Source organism: Equus caballus, chromosome 15, assembly GCF_041296265.1.
Source record: "Equus caballus isolate H_3958 breed thoroughbred chromosome 15, TB-T2T, whole genome shotgun sequence".
NCBI lineage: Eukaryota > Metazoa > Chordata > Mammalia > Perissodactyla > Equidae > Equus > Equus caballus.
Window position 1 is genome coordinate 43,785,686 of NC_091698.1, and position 15,534 is coordinate 43,801,219.

Sequence of the window (15,534 nt, forward strand, 5' to 3'; positions counted from 1 at the left end):
CACCCCCTCCTCCACACAGCCAGGCCTGTCTGCCTTTCTTCCCCAACAACTCATTCTTCTGACTTGGATGATCCAAGTCTCCCTCGTGCCCTCCAGGGATGTGCTCAGAACAACATCACCCTGCACATCCTCAGGGCTCTAGCATCCCATTGGTGCCACATTCCAAACAGCAGCTTTGGCTTTTCTGAGCTTGCTTCATCAACCCAGTTTGTTTGAAAGCTTCTAAAGCAGGAACCAAGCCTCTGTACCCCGGCAACTCCGTCCACAGCATCCTGTCCACTTGTACCATGCATATAAGCTTCTAGCTGACTGATTGAGACAGAGGAGCAGAGTCTTAAGTTAACAGTATTCTGACATCTAATACACCAATTGTTGACCCAGAATAAGCCCAGGCATCGCCTACTCAGCTCTCCTACACTTCCCAACTCACCAAGTCCAGAATATCTGGGAGCACCACAGCTTCACCCACCAGCTTCATCATCCAAGGCAAGTTGAAAAGGAATGAAAAGCAAAGGTGTGACTAGAAAAGCACCAAGGCATCTAAACACAGGAGGTAAATGAAAACATCCTGAGCCCAAAACAAGGGCCTCAGGAGCAGGGGAGCAAATTGAGAGCATGGGCTCAGGTGTCAGGAAACTGGAACTCTAATCGTGGCTTGGCCACTCCCAAGCTATGTGATCTGGTGCAAGATACTTGCTATCTCTATAGACTTGTTTCCTCTTCTGCAAAATGGGTACAAACATCTACCTTATATGGTTGCTGTGAGGGTTAAGTGAGATAATGCACATAGGAAGCCTAGAATAGTAGCCGGCATCAAGTTCTTTAAAAATGTTAGTTGTTGATATTTTGATTAGCAGCAGCAGCATCCTAAAGATTGTTACCTTCTTAACCTCCACCAGCTCTGACTTACTCACTCCCATCAACAGGCCCCCCCTCACAATTGGACACTGGAAGGCTTTCATTTCCTTCTCTCAGCTCGACTTCCTCCCCTGCTCCAAGCTCCGGCTGGTTGGGAGTCAATAAAGCCCGCAGAAGAGCCCTCCAGGAAGGCACTGTTACCTCATCCAGTCTGTTCTGCTGGCAGGGGAAGGAGAAGGTGAAACCCAGAGGCAGGGACACGCCCTTCATGCCCATGTACTCAAGGAAGTCGGCGATGCACTGGACGATGTGGTCAAAGAGCTGCAGGGAGGAGGTGGGCTCTGAGTGAGGAGGACAGTGGCCAGGGCAGGCTGCCCCCTGCAGGGCCTGAGTGCAAGCTTGAGAGCTCCACCCAGGAGAAAAGCAAGCTCAGGCACAAACCTAAGTAAAGACCAGGCCAGGGGCCTGGCCCACCTAGCCGTCCCCGGGACCATGGGTGAATAGAGAAAGCACTGTCCCCCCAGGCGAGAAGTGGGTGTCTACTGGGGGTCCCCTCCTGGAGGTGCCACCCTGCCTCACCTCGTCCCCTGTGCCATGCATGATATCCTGTGGGATGGAGTAGATCTTGTTGTGCATCTCCACTCCACGTCGCTTTCCGTTCCGCACACGCACCAGCAGGACCCGGAAATTGGTACCCCCAAGGTCCAAGGCCAGGAAGTCACCTTTCTCTGGAAAACAAACCCGAGAAGATGATGAGTTGGGGCATCATCATTTCACCACAGCAGACAGTGACAGCCTAAAGAACCTTCCTCTAAGGGGGAGCTCTCCCATGAGCCCCTCAACAACCTCAGGGGTGATGGATTATGAGCTCCACCTAACAGTAAAGAAAATAAGATCTTAGGACAAGAGACCTGCTAGCTCCTTATTGTTCTCAAATGAGTTCGAGTGGTGAGGCCCCAGAAGTCACAATGAGCTCTGCAGAACACTGGAAATGGTGATACAATACACTCAAAAGTATCCAAACACACCACTCGTACTAAATCAAAGGCCACCTTACATTAGGTTCTAGAATACAGAAGGAACAGCAGAGTCCTACTTTTTAAAGGACATTAAAGGGAAATCTTTTTAAATGAGAAAACTGTCCTTTGCTGGGCAATCACAATGTGCTATGTGCCTCATGCAGTCCTCATGCAATCTTAGGCCACCCTGAGAGGGAGGCGTTGCGTTCCCCTAGGATGGAGGAACAAAACCTGGCTGAGCTAGGCTGAGTCCCTTGCTCAGGACCACGCAGCCAGATGAGGGTAGAGCAGGGACCATGTCCCCATCTCTACTTCTGGAACCTGTACCAACGGCGCTACATTGGCCTCCTCGATCATTTTCTCTGAATTGGGAAAGACCACCATTTCTTAGGTTGCAAGACCTAGACCAAGGGTTAGGAATCTTTTTCTGCAAAGGGCTGGGCAGTAAATATTTCAGCCCTTATGAGCCATAGTCTCTGCGGCAACCACACAACTTTGCCATGGTAGTGCAAAGCAGCCATAAACAATACATAGACAAACGGGCATAGCTGTGTACTAATAAAACTTTATTCACAAAGATAGGCAGTGGGCCAGATTTAGCCCATGGGCCTTAGCTCGCCAACCCCTGACCTAGGGCTTATAAGAGATGGCTCTGGAACCAAAATTCCTGGGTTTGAATCCCAGCCCTGCCATTTTCGAGCTGTGTGAACTTGGGCAAGTTTCTTAATTTCTCTGTGCCTCAGTTTTATGCCAAACACAATAGTTTGCTAATAAACACAATTAACTACTAATCTCTGTTAACAGTTAAAGATTAAATGGATTAATATGTATAAAATACTTAGAGAAGTATTAGACACATAGTAAGTATTCAAAAAATATTTACTATTATTACCGTTCAATTTTTAGCAGAGAAATGCCTTGGTCAAGCTTACTGAACACTAGGATTTCCTACTACTGTAGCTGAAAAATAAGTTCTGGTCCAAACATCTAATGCTAAAGCTAAGAGTCCTCCCAGAGCATCAGCACCAGGACAAAGGCCCACGGTGGTGAGCTGGGTGGCAGCCCTGCCACGTACCTGTGCCATCAGGGGTGGCACACACGTAGGTGGGTAGCATCTTGACAGGGGCACTGGCATGAGTCTCCTTGCTCAGACCTCGCTCCATTTCTACCTTCATCCTCCTCTTGACCTCCAGCAGCTGCTCACGGCTCAGCTTCAGAGGCTCCAGGGTCTTCAGGCGGGCTCGGTGCTGGTAGGCCAGCCGGTAGGCCACTGCCGTCACCATGGCTGCCCCCTTGCCACTGCCATCCTCGGAGCAGAGGAAGCGGATGTCACAGTTGGGCACCAGGCGCCGCACAGTCTTCTGCAGACGCTTAGCAAAACTGCAGTCACCGAGATGGGGTAAGAGATGGGTGTCCAGAGTTAGGTCAATGGTGCAAAGGGTTGGGGCAGCACCTCCCCACCTCAGCCCAAATGCCAGAGGGCACCTGCGGGAGCAGATGCTGCCCTGACATCCTTTCCCCACTCCTTCCCAAGTCATGGGTCACTGTAAAAAACCTGACATAGGCAAGGGTGATCACACTGGCTGGGTTTAACCTTTGCTAAAAGGAAAGGACCCTTCCAGGAAGCCAAGTCCCCTGCATGAGGTCACACAAGACCTCCTCTTCCCACAGGCCACAGCTCCTCTGCCCAATGCATCAGCCTTTTTGCCAAAGCAGCCCAATGGAATCAGGTGATCCTGACATCACTACTATTCATGTTTCATCACTCATTTCATTAGATGCTGCCTGGAAAAGACCCAAAACAGAAAAAGCAGAAATGCTTTTCTGGATTTTGGCCTCTTTCTGGCCAGTTTCTGCCAACAACCCCAAAGGTGTCTGAACAACTAAAGACAATAGGTGTGTTCAGACAGAAATGCTCAGGTGGCGGCTGCTCTGAGCCATGGTCACCAGGGCCTCCCGACTCCGAGCCTTTCAGGGATCCCCAAGTGCTCTGGGAGCTCAGTCTCTATAGGTCCCCAAACACCAACTCACTGAGGGTGTTTCTTGTAGACGGAGCCATCAACCCCAATGGTGGAGCGCAGCCGCTCCTCGCCCTTGTTCTCCTTGATCCGCTGCAGCACAGCCGCCAGGGTGGCCGCGCACAGGCTGGCTGAGCGCGTGGACACGATCTGGCAGATCCGGTGAGTGGCCACGCAGTCCTCCTGTGTCGGGTCCATGCCCAGCCGCACCAGGACCTCGCGGGCCTTCTGGATGCCATCCTTCTCCCTGGGAAACAGAACGACAGCTCGTGGGCACGTGTCCAACCCACTGTGGCCAGTGGGAGAAGGGTGTGTGGGCTGACAAGGAAAGCCCTCAGCTCCAGCACACGCCATCTCCCAGGGAGGGCAGATACTCACTTCGCTCCGCCTACATATGGTGGGTAGAACAAGAGGGGGGAAAACACAACAGGGCCAACTTGAGGCTCCTCTCCCAGACACACACACACACACACATACACCCTCAGTGCTTCAGATATACCTTTTTCCCTGATGAGAAAAACTAATATTTCTTACACACAGAGTATATAAGGACAAGGCCCTGTTCTCAGAGCTTTGTGCACTGAGCTGTGTGGGTGTGAGTCTGTGCTCTACTGCATTTCACAACCGAGTGGGCACTGCCTTCACTTGTGCTAAGGATGGTGACAAAGGGCTGGTGCTATGGGATTAGCACTCTTCTCAGGGGAACTAAGTGCTTCACAAATAGGACTGTCACCCCCTCAGAGTTAACAAGTAGGCACAGTTCATTCAAGAGTTCCCACTTCAAGTCGTTTGAACAGTTTCGCTGCTCCCTTTAGCACCAAAATCATCTCCTCTCCACCGTGTGGCCCCTGAAACAGCAGGGCCTCCTCAAGCGACAAGTGGAAGTCTCAAGATAGGAAACTAGGCCCAACTCTTTGGATACCGTTAACCGAAAGACAAAAATTAAGACCATCCTCACTCCCACCTCCGCTGCTCTGTGAAAATGCAGGCCTCAGTTCTCCTTGTTGGAATTAAATGGGTAAATCTCGGGGTCGCCCAAAGATGCATTTTTCTGCTAAGAAGCAGGGGTCAGGATAGAGCCCCTTTTGAGAATCACCAATAAAGAATGAAATGTCAGAGCTAAAGGAGAAGGGAAAGGAAGTAGATGCAAGTGAGTCATGAAGGGGCCCACTGGGAGCCTCCAGCAGTCGTAAGCCAGGCTCTCGCCACTCTCCGCCATGCCAGGCAGGAATGCCAATCCTTTCTGGCACTGTGAGTCACTTTAGCAGACAGCATGCTCAAAACAGACGAGAGTGGAGACAACCTGGTGAGTGAAGTCAAGCCAAAGGCCCGCCATGACCCAGAGTGGGTGAGAACCTCCTGCTGTCCACATATGAAGGGTCAAGGGCCAGGACCTCTTTCTCATTCCCCAGCTGCCTGTCCACTCTTCCGGGGACCCAGTGAACAGAGAAGGACCCGGAAGCTTACCCTTCAATTTCTGAAACGTCTTTGGTCTCAAAGCGGCCCGTGGTGAGGAGTTCTGGACTGAGCTTCCCCCTGAAAAGCAGCTCCTCCTTGACCATCTTCACCAGGATGAGCCTCACCAGTTCCCCCATGTACATCCCACTGATCATCTTCTCAAATCTGCAGGGAGATACAGACCAAAAGATGAAGTCCCTGCCATCCATGAACTCGTAACTTCCCTGCGGAGGCAACATGCACACACGTGAGGCTGAGGCACAGTTAAGCGTGAACTTGTGTGGCAATGACTAGGAATGAGATGAGTGGAGAAGTGACCGCTCAGGAGGGGCTGGAGGAGCTGAGGAGCTTGGGCTGTCTCTGCAGGAGAGTGGGCCTTGAACCACGGAGAAGGATGGGCCTTTAACAGCCGAACTAAACATCCAGGGAATGTGGAACATTCTGGAACAATCTGAATTTGAGGTAAAGTAAGTTACATGTAGGGTAGTGATTTTTAAAAATTTTTCCCTAGCAAGGAAATGCTTTTTGAAAATGAAACCTTATCTAGAATCTCAATGTTTGTTTATAAGAGAAAAAGATCAATCTGATTAAATTTGGGGCACAGGCCCAACAGCTCCTCACCTCACACTGTCCCTCCCCTTGCAAGGCCATTTGTGGATTCCTATGAAAACAACCCAGGGCCCCGGGGCGATGGGCAAGATTAGATGGGCAAGTTGGGACAGACGAGAAGGAGCTCTAAATGTCAGGTGGTCTCAGGAATCTGGGAGTGAGACACGTTGGAAGTTTCCGGGCAGGCAAGTGACAAGATAAAGGCATGTTTGAGAAAGGCAGAGACAGGCCCCCAAGCAGAGAGGGCAGTCAGGCAATTTATTTTTTCAACACTAGGTGACACTGTTTTCTTTAGAATACAGTCTTTCTGGCTCAGACTAGGTGAAACCAACCCCATATAATTCTTTTTGGCAAAGAAGGCCCTTTCTTGATGTATCAGAAAGGATCTGGGTCCAAGAGAGAGGAGGCACCCAGGGCCTGTGGTCACTAACTAGGCGGGGCTTCAGCAAGGTCTAGAACAGGGGTGTGGAAGGGATTCTGGCATCACCTGGTGCAATCTACAAGACAGGAAGCCAGGCCCTCAGGAAGTGACATACTCAAGACCCAAAGCCAGGTATAGGCAGAATTGGAGCTAAGTGGAGAGCTGGCAAAATAATTGGTTGAGCGGTGGATGCATTTAAAATGTTTAAGCACCAGCAGAGGCACACCATCTGCGAGGCAGCCCGGCCTCGACAGTAAGGAACTCCTGTGTCTGCATCTGCACCTTCTTCAAAATAGCTGGTTCTATGGGAGACAGGGGAGGGGGCCAGCGGGGCTCCGCAGTATGGGTGGTTTATAAAAGCTTTTATTCAAGTTATTAAAAACATTTTTTCCAGCCAACATTTGGAAAATATCTATTTAGGAGCATACAAAGAGTGAAAAAAAAGTTCCAACTCGAGTCTAACAATGACTTCAGGGCTCCCACAGCTGACACTTTGGTCTATGTCCTCCTAGCCTTTGATTTGTCTAAGGCTAAGCTGGTGTTCTGGTGCCAAGGCTGGGTTGGCAATTCTGTCTTCTGACACTTCAAAGAGCATATGGCTCCTTGGAATGGCTTGGGTGTGCCTCATTCATGGAGGCAGGCATTGAATTAGTGACTTTTCAGTCCATAAATTTCCCACCAGCCATGGCAGACACGGCCGGCGTCTTCCTATGAAAGTTATAAGTAAATGGACTCACGTTTCAACATGTGAGAGAAACTTGTGACTTAACCATGCTTTGAGGGAGCAAGGACTCTCCCTGTAAAAAAAGAGTCTCCTCCTCATGGAGCTGGTTTATAGGGTTGAATTTTCCTCTCCAAGCAGAGATCTGTGCTAGAAGCTTTCCTGGAACAGCCACAGCAACAAGACCAGAGAGGGCCTGAATGGCTCAAAACATTTTGCAGTTGCCTTCAGAGCTTGCAGCAACCCCTGTTTCAAGATCTTAATAGGGACATTAAGCAAATGTTTGTGAGAGTGAAATAATGTTTTGTAAGCGTCAAAAGTAACTAAAAACCAAGTCTGGCCAGGCGGAAGAGTCAGGGTCCAAAATGTCAGAGCCCCTCCTGTCTACTCCAGGACCTTGGCTGGGCCACAGGTCCTGGGAAGGTGGCCAAGGAGGCTCCTTAGCCAACTTTTCCACAGGCCTTGGGTCTGCCTACAGCTGGGACAGGAGGCTCTGGGACTCTGTGGGGTCCAGCGTGGCTCACAGGTAGCTCTGCTAGAGGTCTGAATCAGAGCCTCAGCCAGGAACTAGGAGCCAACTGTCAGCCTCATCGTCTGGGCAGTGATGGGGAGGGGAGGCACAAAAGGAGCTTTCAGAGGCCCTAATCTTGGCCATCTCAACACTTTTCTCATGTGGCTCACAAACTGTTTCTACAGACAACTTACAAATTGAAGGTGGAAAGCAAGAGCAGGGCTACACACTGAGACTCAGAATATGACCTTCCAACGTGACTGTTCTGAAGGACAGAGCCAAACAATTATCTAAAATCTGGTTTGTCCACTTGCTCTATCTTTTTTAGAGCCCTCTCAGCAACTTACAGTCACAATGTGTGTAATAAGCACAAAATTCCCATAACCAGTGGGTGCCTTGGCAACCTTTCAGGGACATGAGACTGCAAAGCAAAAATGAGAACCACTCCCCGGCCCTGGCCAGCTCCCACTTCAGTTCCTGAGCCCACCCCTCAAGCCCACCGCCCACAGGGGCTTGCTCACAGTTGCTGCCCAGGGTTCAGGGAGCCCATGTCGATCTCCTGGTCAAACTCAGTGCGGATGTCGTCGAGTGTGCCATCGTCCCCAAAGGCCCCCCACTCCATGTTGATACACATCCGCCCCTCGTCGCCCTCCACTGTGTCGATGTAGCGCATCTCTTCCATGTAGCAGGCATTGCTGCCCATGCCTGGGCAAAACAGGAAACTGCTCAGTGCCCACCTGCACTGTCCTCCCCCAGCCCACATCTCCCTCTTATTCCACTGTTCTGAGACAGTGGTGTCCCAGGGTGGCTGGGATTCCTTGGTGCAGAGTCCTAGGGCATCTCAACATGGTCCAATCCACCACCCCCCGCAACTCCACAAGTCCTGGCTCAGCCCTCCAAAGTGAACACATAATTATCTTCCAATATGAAGTACAAAGGAACTTCCAGGCCATGGACCCCTCCTCCCTTTGCAGCCCACACCCCCATCCATTGGCCAGTGTTCACGCACCCACAATGAGACCAATCTCGCAGTTCTGGTCATCATAGCCACAGGTCATCATGGTCGCAACTGTGTCATTCACCATGGCCACAATATCAATATCAAAGTCCTGTGGGGACAAAAGGGGGGCTCTGACCGTCATCATCACAGAAAGGTTACAGATGGGAAGATGGAGAGAAAGAGCAGTGAGACACACAGCTCAAGGGCAATAGGGCTGCCCCCTTAAGTAACCCCACTCAAAGCCAAAGATTAGAGCTGGAAATCAGGTCCAGATCCAATCTAATAATGCATGTCCCTCCCCACCCTGCTTGTCCTCAACATGGAAGACTTTCCTGACACCAGCCCCTGTAATCTAGTTCACAGCCATCACTACACTAAGAAGAGCCCGTATTGTCATCACTGTCTTCTCTTTCTCTTTTTTCTTTTCTTTCTCTCTTTCTCCTTCCCAGAAGGTCTTGTCCTCTCTCTGCCTCATTCCACCCTAATGCCAACATCATCCCAACTTTCTTACTTGAAAATGATATTCAAGTCTTCTTCAGGTTAAGAACTAAAGGGTTTTTCTTGCACCAAGACTAAGATTATTTATCCATCATGCTAATCTGAAGACCCCAAAGGCATCTGACCATAGATAAGATTAGCGGTGTGATAAACATTTTGCAATATATGTAAGTAAAGTCATTATGTAGCACACCTTAAACTTATACAGAGCTGTATGTCAATTATATCTCCATAAAACTGGAAAAAGATAAAAAATAAAATAAAGATTATTGGGTAAACATAGCAGGGAAAAAGAAAAGAAAATCTCTCTTTAAGAACCACAAAAGATTCCTGTGTTGATTTGAGGTCAGGGAAAGACTTCAGAGTGTACCCAAAAGAATGTAAAGATCCCCCAGACCCCAAGCTCCCACCTTCCCACCCCTGCTGTCCCCACTCACCCCTCTCCTCTGGATGGCCTTCCGGATCAGAGTTACCACATCTCTCCCTTCTACACCCCTAGACTTGAACCCCTTGGTCCAAGAGACTAGGAAACTCTGGAAAAGGACGACGGAACGAACATTAATTCCTCACAAAACTCAGACCACATCCCTCATCTAATCATCATTAGGAGACTCCTGTCATGGGGATAAACTCAAGTCATGATTGAATTTGTGTATTGTTTCCTGGAGAGCCTAGGAAGGAAAAACTTGGGCCCTGTCAAAGACCAAGAAAGGAGATTCACTGAATGATTCTTTCATGATTTACTGCCCCCAAGAAGTAGAAGGAGAAGGCTCTAGAACTGCCAAAATAAGATACTTGTATGCTCACATCACTAACTCCCCAGACATCTTTCCTCCAAGGATCATTATCGTAACACTTTAGATCAAAGGAGTTCCTGACTAATTTCTCATTCCTGTTTCCCTAAGAGGGATAAAGATAATATGCAATGTATGTGGGGTTGCACGTCATTCTCTGAGGGAAGAGTGATAAAGACCCCCTTCTCTGATACTTCCTCACCATCCCCTCACACTGACATATACTCACCCAGAGGACAGAACTCTCAATACTCAAACATCATCCATGCAGTCCATCAGAGTGGCCTCCAACACCACAGAAGCCGGTGGCTCAGAGTTCCTCCCAGTCCTCCCAGGCCAAAGAATGAAGGAATCAAAGTGTCGGAAGAACTCATCTTACCTCGTCCAGTTTCGTTTGGATGCAGGGGAACGAGAAGGTAAAACCCAAGGGGAGCTTCTTGTCTTTGATTTGTAGCTTATCCATGAAGTTGGCCAGGCATCCGGCAATGTGGTCAAACAGCTAAGGGTACACGATAAAGGAAGATGAGCAGGGAGTCAGAAAAGCATACAGATTAAGAGCATGGACTTTGGGCTCAGAAAGGAACTAACCCAATGTGTACAAGATATGTATCCCCCTCTGAAGCATTACTTTGCTCATCTACAAAATGGGGGTGATAACTGTCCTGCCTTCAGAGAGTTACCAAATGGATTAAATGAGTCAATACTGACAAGGGCTTAACACTAGTTAGTGCTTGCTAAATATGGTCTTCCACTGAAACCATTTATCCAAACTACTGTCAAAATAACCCCATGAGGCAGGGGTAATCATAGCCAAAGCCAATCAGAAAGTCATCACATGCCCTGGCAACAGAACATCCTTTGGTGGCCCTGTCAGAAGCCCCCTTGACATGAAGGCACAGCTGATTATCTTACCAGAAAGGGCAGCCCATCTTATTTTACCAGAAAGGGCAGCCCATCTCACTGCCAAGAAGTATTTTAGCATGCCTGTCTCCTGTGACTGGGGGAGTGGGTGGGACATTCTCTTTTGGCATTCTATGAACGAACTCAACAAAACAAGTAACTTTTATATTTTTCCTCCAATCTAGAAAACTAATTTCTTTGGGGCAATTCAAAGAAGTTATCTTCATCTTCTAACTTCAAAATGGAATACCATGAAGAGCGCTGAAGAATAAATAGGGTTTTGTGGATGGGTAGCCTCACACCTGTGACCACGCTAACTCCAAAGAAAAATCCTAAGCCTAAGAAAAAGCTGTATTCACAATCATCCAGGCTTTCAATCAGTCCCAAAGCCCACAGCCCCATGGCTTCCTTCTTGCCCACTCAACATCCTCAAAGAGAAGTTGGTGACTCCTCCAGATGCTTAGAGGCTGAGGCCAGGAGCATTCTGGTGCAAAAAGTAAGCAGCGGCCAAAGTGAGCAGATTCCAAGGGCCAGGTTGACCAGATGACAAAATCTAAAAGCCAAGGGAGATGGAGGAAATATTCCTTTTCCTCTCCAGGCAGAAGCAAGGAATATTCCACTAAACTTTTGGGTTCCCAGCAGCATCACCGTCTTCATGTTATAAATGCAAATTCTAGAGCCCTAAAAATCTGCTGACTCTGAAACTGTTGCGGGGGAGACCTCCAAGTGATCCAGAAGCAGTCCTTTGAGAACCACTGCACTAAACCATGAAAAGTCTTTGCATTTACAAAGGAAGTGAGAGGTTGGGTGTGGCAGGGTAGGCTGAAAGGCCCACTGTTCCCCAGATGTCTGGAGTATGCTCATTGGGAGGGATCCAGGAAGACATGGCCACCCCCATCTAGAAGGGGGCCAGCTCTAACTGAACTTCCTGCATCAATCCTGTCCCTCTGTCTGATCACATGCAAAAATTAACCTCAGCTGCTGCTGAAACTCTCAATCTCCAAACCAAAACATTCTCAAGAGCAAAGGCTGGGCAAGGACAGGATTCTCTCACTAAAAGGTCAACAACACAAAAGTGCCAACTCCCTTGAGCAGAGGTCAAGTATTTTAATATGTAAATAGGGTTTCGAGATAGATACTCAACAAGTTCCGTTCTGTTGGGAATTCGATCAGAGCCAAATTCACGGATGGTTAAACAAATTCCCAGCACCTTCTTCCTGGTACTCTAGCCAAAATGATCGTTAGTACCTATAGTTTTTATCCAAAAAAAAGGAAATTGCAGAAGCTGTGCAAAGAGATAAGGCCAATCATCGGAGATGGGGGGAGGGGAAGCTTTAGATGGGGGAAAAGCAAAATGGTGTCCCCTCACCCAGCCCTGATCACGACTCCCTTTCCAACTGTGCTGCCAACAGGAGACAGAAAAAACAGAGAGGCAGTGAAGAGGCATTAAATAACGCACTGCCCAATACACTAGCCACTAGCTATCTGTGGCTACTTCATTTAACTAGAATTTCAAAAAATTAAGTCACTTCCTCAATCACATTAGCCATATTTCAAGTGCTCTATGCCACAGGTAGGTAGTGGCTACCATATTGCACACAGCAGATACAGAACAGTTCCACCATTGCGGGAAAGTTCTATTGGACAGAGCTGGATTAGAAAAACCTACACTTTTTTCAAAGTGGGGAAGAGGAAACCATCTGCTTCCTTAATTGGACGACTATCTCCTTTTCTGTTAGCTGATGATCTAGGGATAAGATACTGGGAGGAAAAGTCAACACCTTCCTGCCATAAAAAGGCTCAGAGGGCACCATTTTATGAAGTTAGACAAGTTTCCTTTTCCCTATCGGTCTGAGAATCTGCTCGTTCCCGTTCCCACAAGATGCACTTTACAAATCTTAAGTGGCTGCTACTACAATTTGTAATTCACTGCTCTCAAGTGGAAGTTCGTGTACTGAAAGACAGATTTCATCCAGGGACCCACACTGCCAGGTTCACAGCTTTAAAAACCTTTGCAAGTGTTAGGTTTGGTGATTTGGTCTTGGTTTTAACTAAATTTTATTTTAAAAATCTATTGGTTTTCTTCCAAGTAAAAGATTGATACCTGAGATCAAATACAGGGGAAAAAACACCAGTAATCCCGCCACTAAAAAAGCCACTCTGAATTTCCTTCTTTTACCAAGTGTTTGCTGCCACTTTTAGGCATATAGTATTCTTTCTCTTCCTTAGGGTGAAATACCTATATTTTTTCTACTTTGCTATATATTTCATTTTTATATAGCCCTTTTTCCATTTATTTGAAACTTTTTTAATATCACAATTGTTTTATAGTTTCTTCCAGGTGGATCTCACAGAATTTTTTTTAATTTGGACCAAAACATTTTGTGTATGTACACCGAAGCTATGTGACAACCTCAGCAGAGCTAAAATGCCATAATCCCAGGGACTTGGCCTCCCTTGTCTATCCCCAGCATTAAAACAAGGAAAGCAGGTTGACTCGGGGCTACCCCCAAAGACATCGAAAGGGTCTAAAAATATCTCCCCCACATGTTCTACCCACGGTCCAAAATTCCTTTCCCGAGAGGAGGCTGGCATGGTGCGAAGGACAGTGCAGTGGGAGTAAGAAGGCTCCACCTGCCCCAAGCCCCGAGGCCCAAGAGGTACCTATGCTGGAAGAGCATCTTACCTGGATTCCATTTTCTCCATTCTCTTTTTTTTTAAGTTATTTTAGTGGGGTCATATAGGTTTATAACATTGTGTAATTTCAGGCGTCCATCATTATATATCAGTTTCTGTATAGACTGCAGCGTGCTCACCACTAATAGTCTAGTTTTTATCCATCATCATACATATGTGCCCCTTTACCCCTTTCACACACCCCTCTCACCCCCTTTCCCTCTGGTAACCACTGTTCTCCTTACCCATGTGTTTGTTTATCTCCCATTCACTCTTTTATTGCAAACACACTGGGCATAAAATACAGCAGCAATAGCCAGCGCTCAAGCCCAGAGTGATCCCTATACCTGTGTCAGTGTCCTGGAATGTCTTCGGTGACTCCTAACCATGAACTGAGAGAAGCTGAAGAAGGAGCAGAAAGAATGTCCCAACGAAGGCCTTTGTAGAGCAGGTGAAGGGAATACCAGCTTCCCTGGACACCCAAGAACAGAGAATAAAGGCTGGACCTGTGGTGTGGTGGCAGTGAGTGTCCCCTCTGTAGGAGGGCTTCCCTGAGGGAACTCTTGAGAGGGAGAGCCCCCAAAGGGCCTCCTCCATAAGATTTCATGTCTGCAGGAGCACCAGCCCCTTCAGGGAGTGCTTCCCTCTCTGGAAGCGGGAGCAGGTAGTCAGGACCCAGGATCACCACGTTGCCTAGTTCCTGGAAACACCTTTCATGTGGACCACATCACACGGCCTACAAAGTGGACGGAGCCCCCTAGAGTTTACAAACACAGGCTCTGATCATATTGATCTGGCTCTGTGTCTTGCCTCTGGCCCCTCCCATGCCTGTGACATAAGGCCAAGTCACTCAACATTTCAAAGCCCAGTTCCACATCTATAAAGTGGAGATAACAGGAGCACCCAGCCTTGTAGTGTGAGGATAAAATGAGGAAATCCATACAAAGTGCTTTTCCTCTGCCTGACACACATGAGGTCATCATGTGTCAGTTCCTCCCCCTGTTGGCTGCTATCTGTTACAACACAACATTTATTACTTTCTGTGGGGGGTATGTATACCCTGTTGGTCCAGTTGGGCTTTAAGCCCTGGAGGCAAAGGGCCAGGACTTTGATTCCCAGCAAAGATCAGTGCCCAATGCATAGCAGATGCTCAATACATGTTTGGAGACTATTGCAATGGCAGTTCCATCCTTGCTCATCTTTTTCTTACTATTACAGAGAGGATTCTTACTTGGATTTCACATTTCTTCCACATCCACTCCTTTTATTGTGTAGATGCTGAGTATAAAACTTGTCTCTAGAATCCACTGAGATATGGAGATGACTAAGCATGGTTTAAGGCCAATGTGGAAATACATGGTGCCCATTGCAATGCCAAATAGGACAGACATCCCAAAGTTGGATTTTGGTGTTTTCTCAACAGGCTCCCATCCTTGTGTGCAAAACCTCTTCTGTTTTGTTTGTTTGTTTTGGTGAGGAAAATTGGTCCTGAGCTAACATCTGTGCCAATCTTCCTCTGTTTTGTATGAGGGTTGCTACCACAGCACGGCTTGAGGAGCAGTGTGTAGGTCCGCACCTGGGATCCGCACCCAGGATCTGAATCCGTGAACTCTGAGCCACTGAAGCTGAGCATGTGAACTTAACCGGTGCCACAGGGCCGGCCCCAGACCTCTTCTGTTTTAGATGGTCAAGAGGAGAAAGCAAATAACCACAGAGGCAAAGGAGTAGGTTCCATTTTCATGCAACACTAGGGCAACAACTGTTGCGTCAAAGAGGGCTGCAGAATGACCACAGTGGCAGGTGGTGGTGTCAAACCACAATTGCGTATCCTACTGACTCACCACTCAATAACACCACTAACAACCACAGGTGTCCAGCAGTGTGGGTCCAGCCTCCTAATAGCAGGTTTTCCTCAACAACCAGTGCACACAAGCAGACCTTAAAAGGGATGGCAAATCAAAACACCTCCCGGGCCAGCCCTGGTGGCCTAGTGGTTAAGTTCAGCATGTTCTGCCTCAGCAGCCCAGGTTCGGTTCCCAGGCATGGACTTA

At 48.2% G+C, this 15,534-nt stretch overlaps 1 protein-coding gene across 4 annotated transcripts in view; it reads right to left on the reverse strand.

Annotated features, from left to right (window-relative positions):
- The window catches only part of HK2 (hexokinase 2), an 80,777-nt gene that overhangs the window by 10,274 nt on the left and 54,969 nt on the right, over window positions 1–15,534 (reverse strand). For all 4 annotated transcript variants that reach the window (XM_070234710.1, XM_023618373.2, XM_023618374.2 and 1 more), the window contains 9 exon segments: window positions 10,287–10,406; window positions 9,551–9,646; window positions 8,625–8,724; window positions 8,137–8,320; window positions 5,363–5,518; window positions 3,909–4,142; window positions 2,953–3,257; window positions 1,438–1,586; window positions 1,060–1,179 (listed from right to left, as the gene is read on the reverse strand). In XM_070234710.1, the coding sequence (XP_070090811.1) occupies window positions 1,060–1,179; window positions 1,438–1,586; window positions 2,953–3,257; window positions 3,909–4,142; window positions 5,363–5,518; window positions 8,137–8,320; window positions 8,625–8,724; window positions 9,551–9,646; window positions 10,287–10,406 (1,464 nt within the window).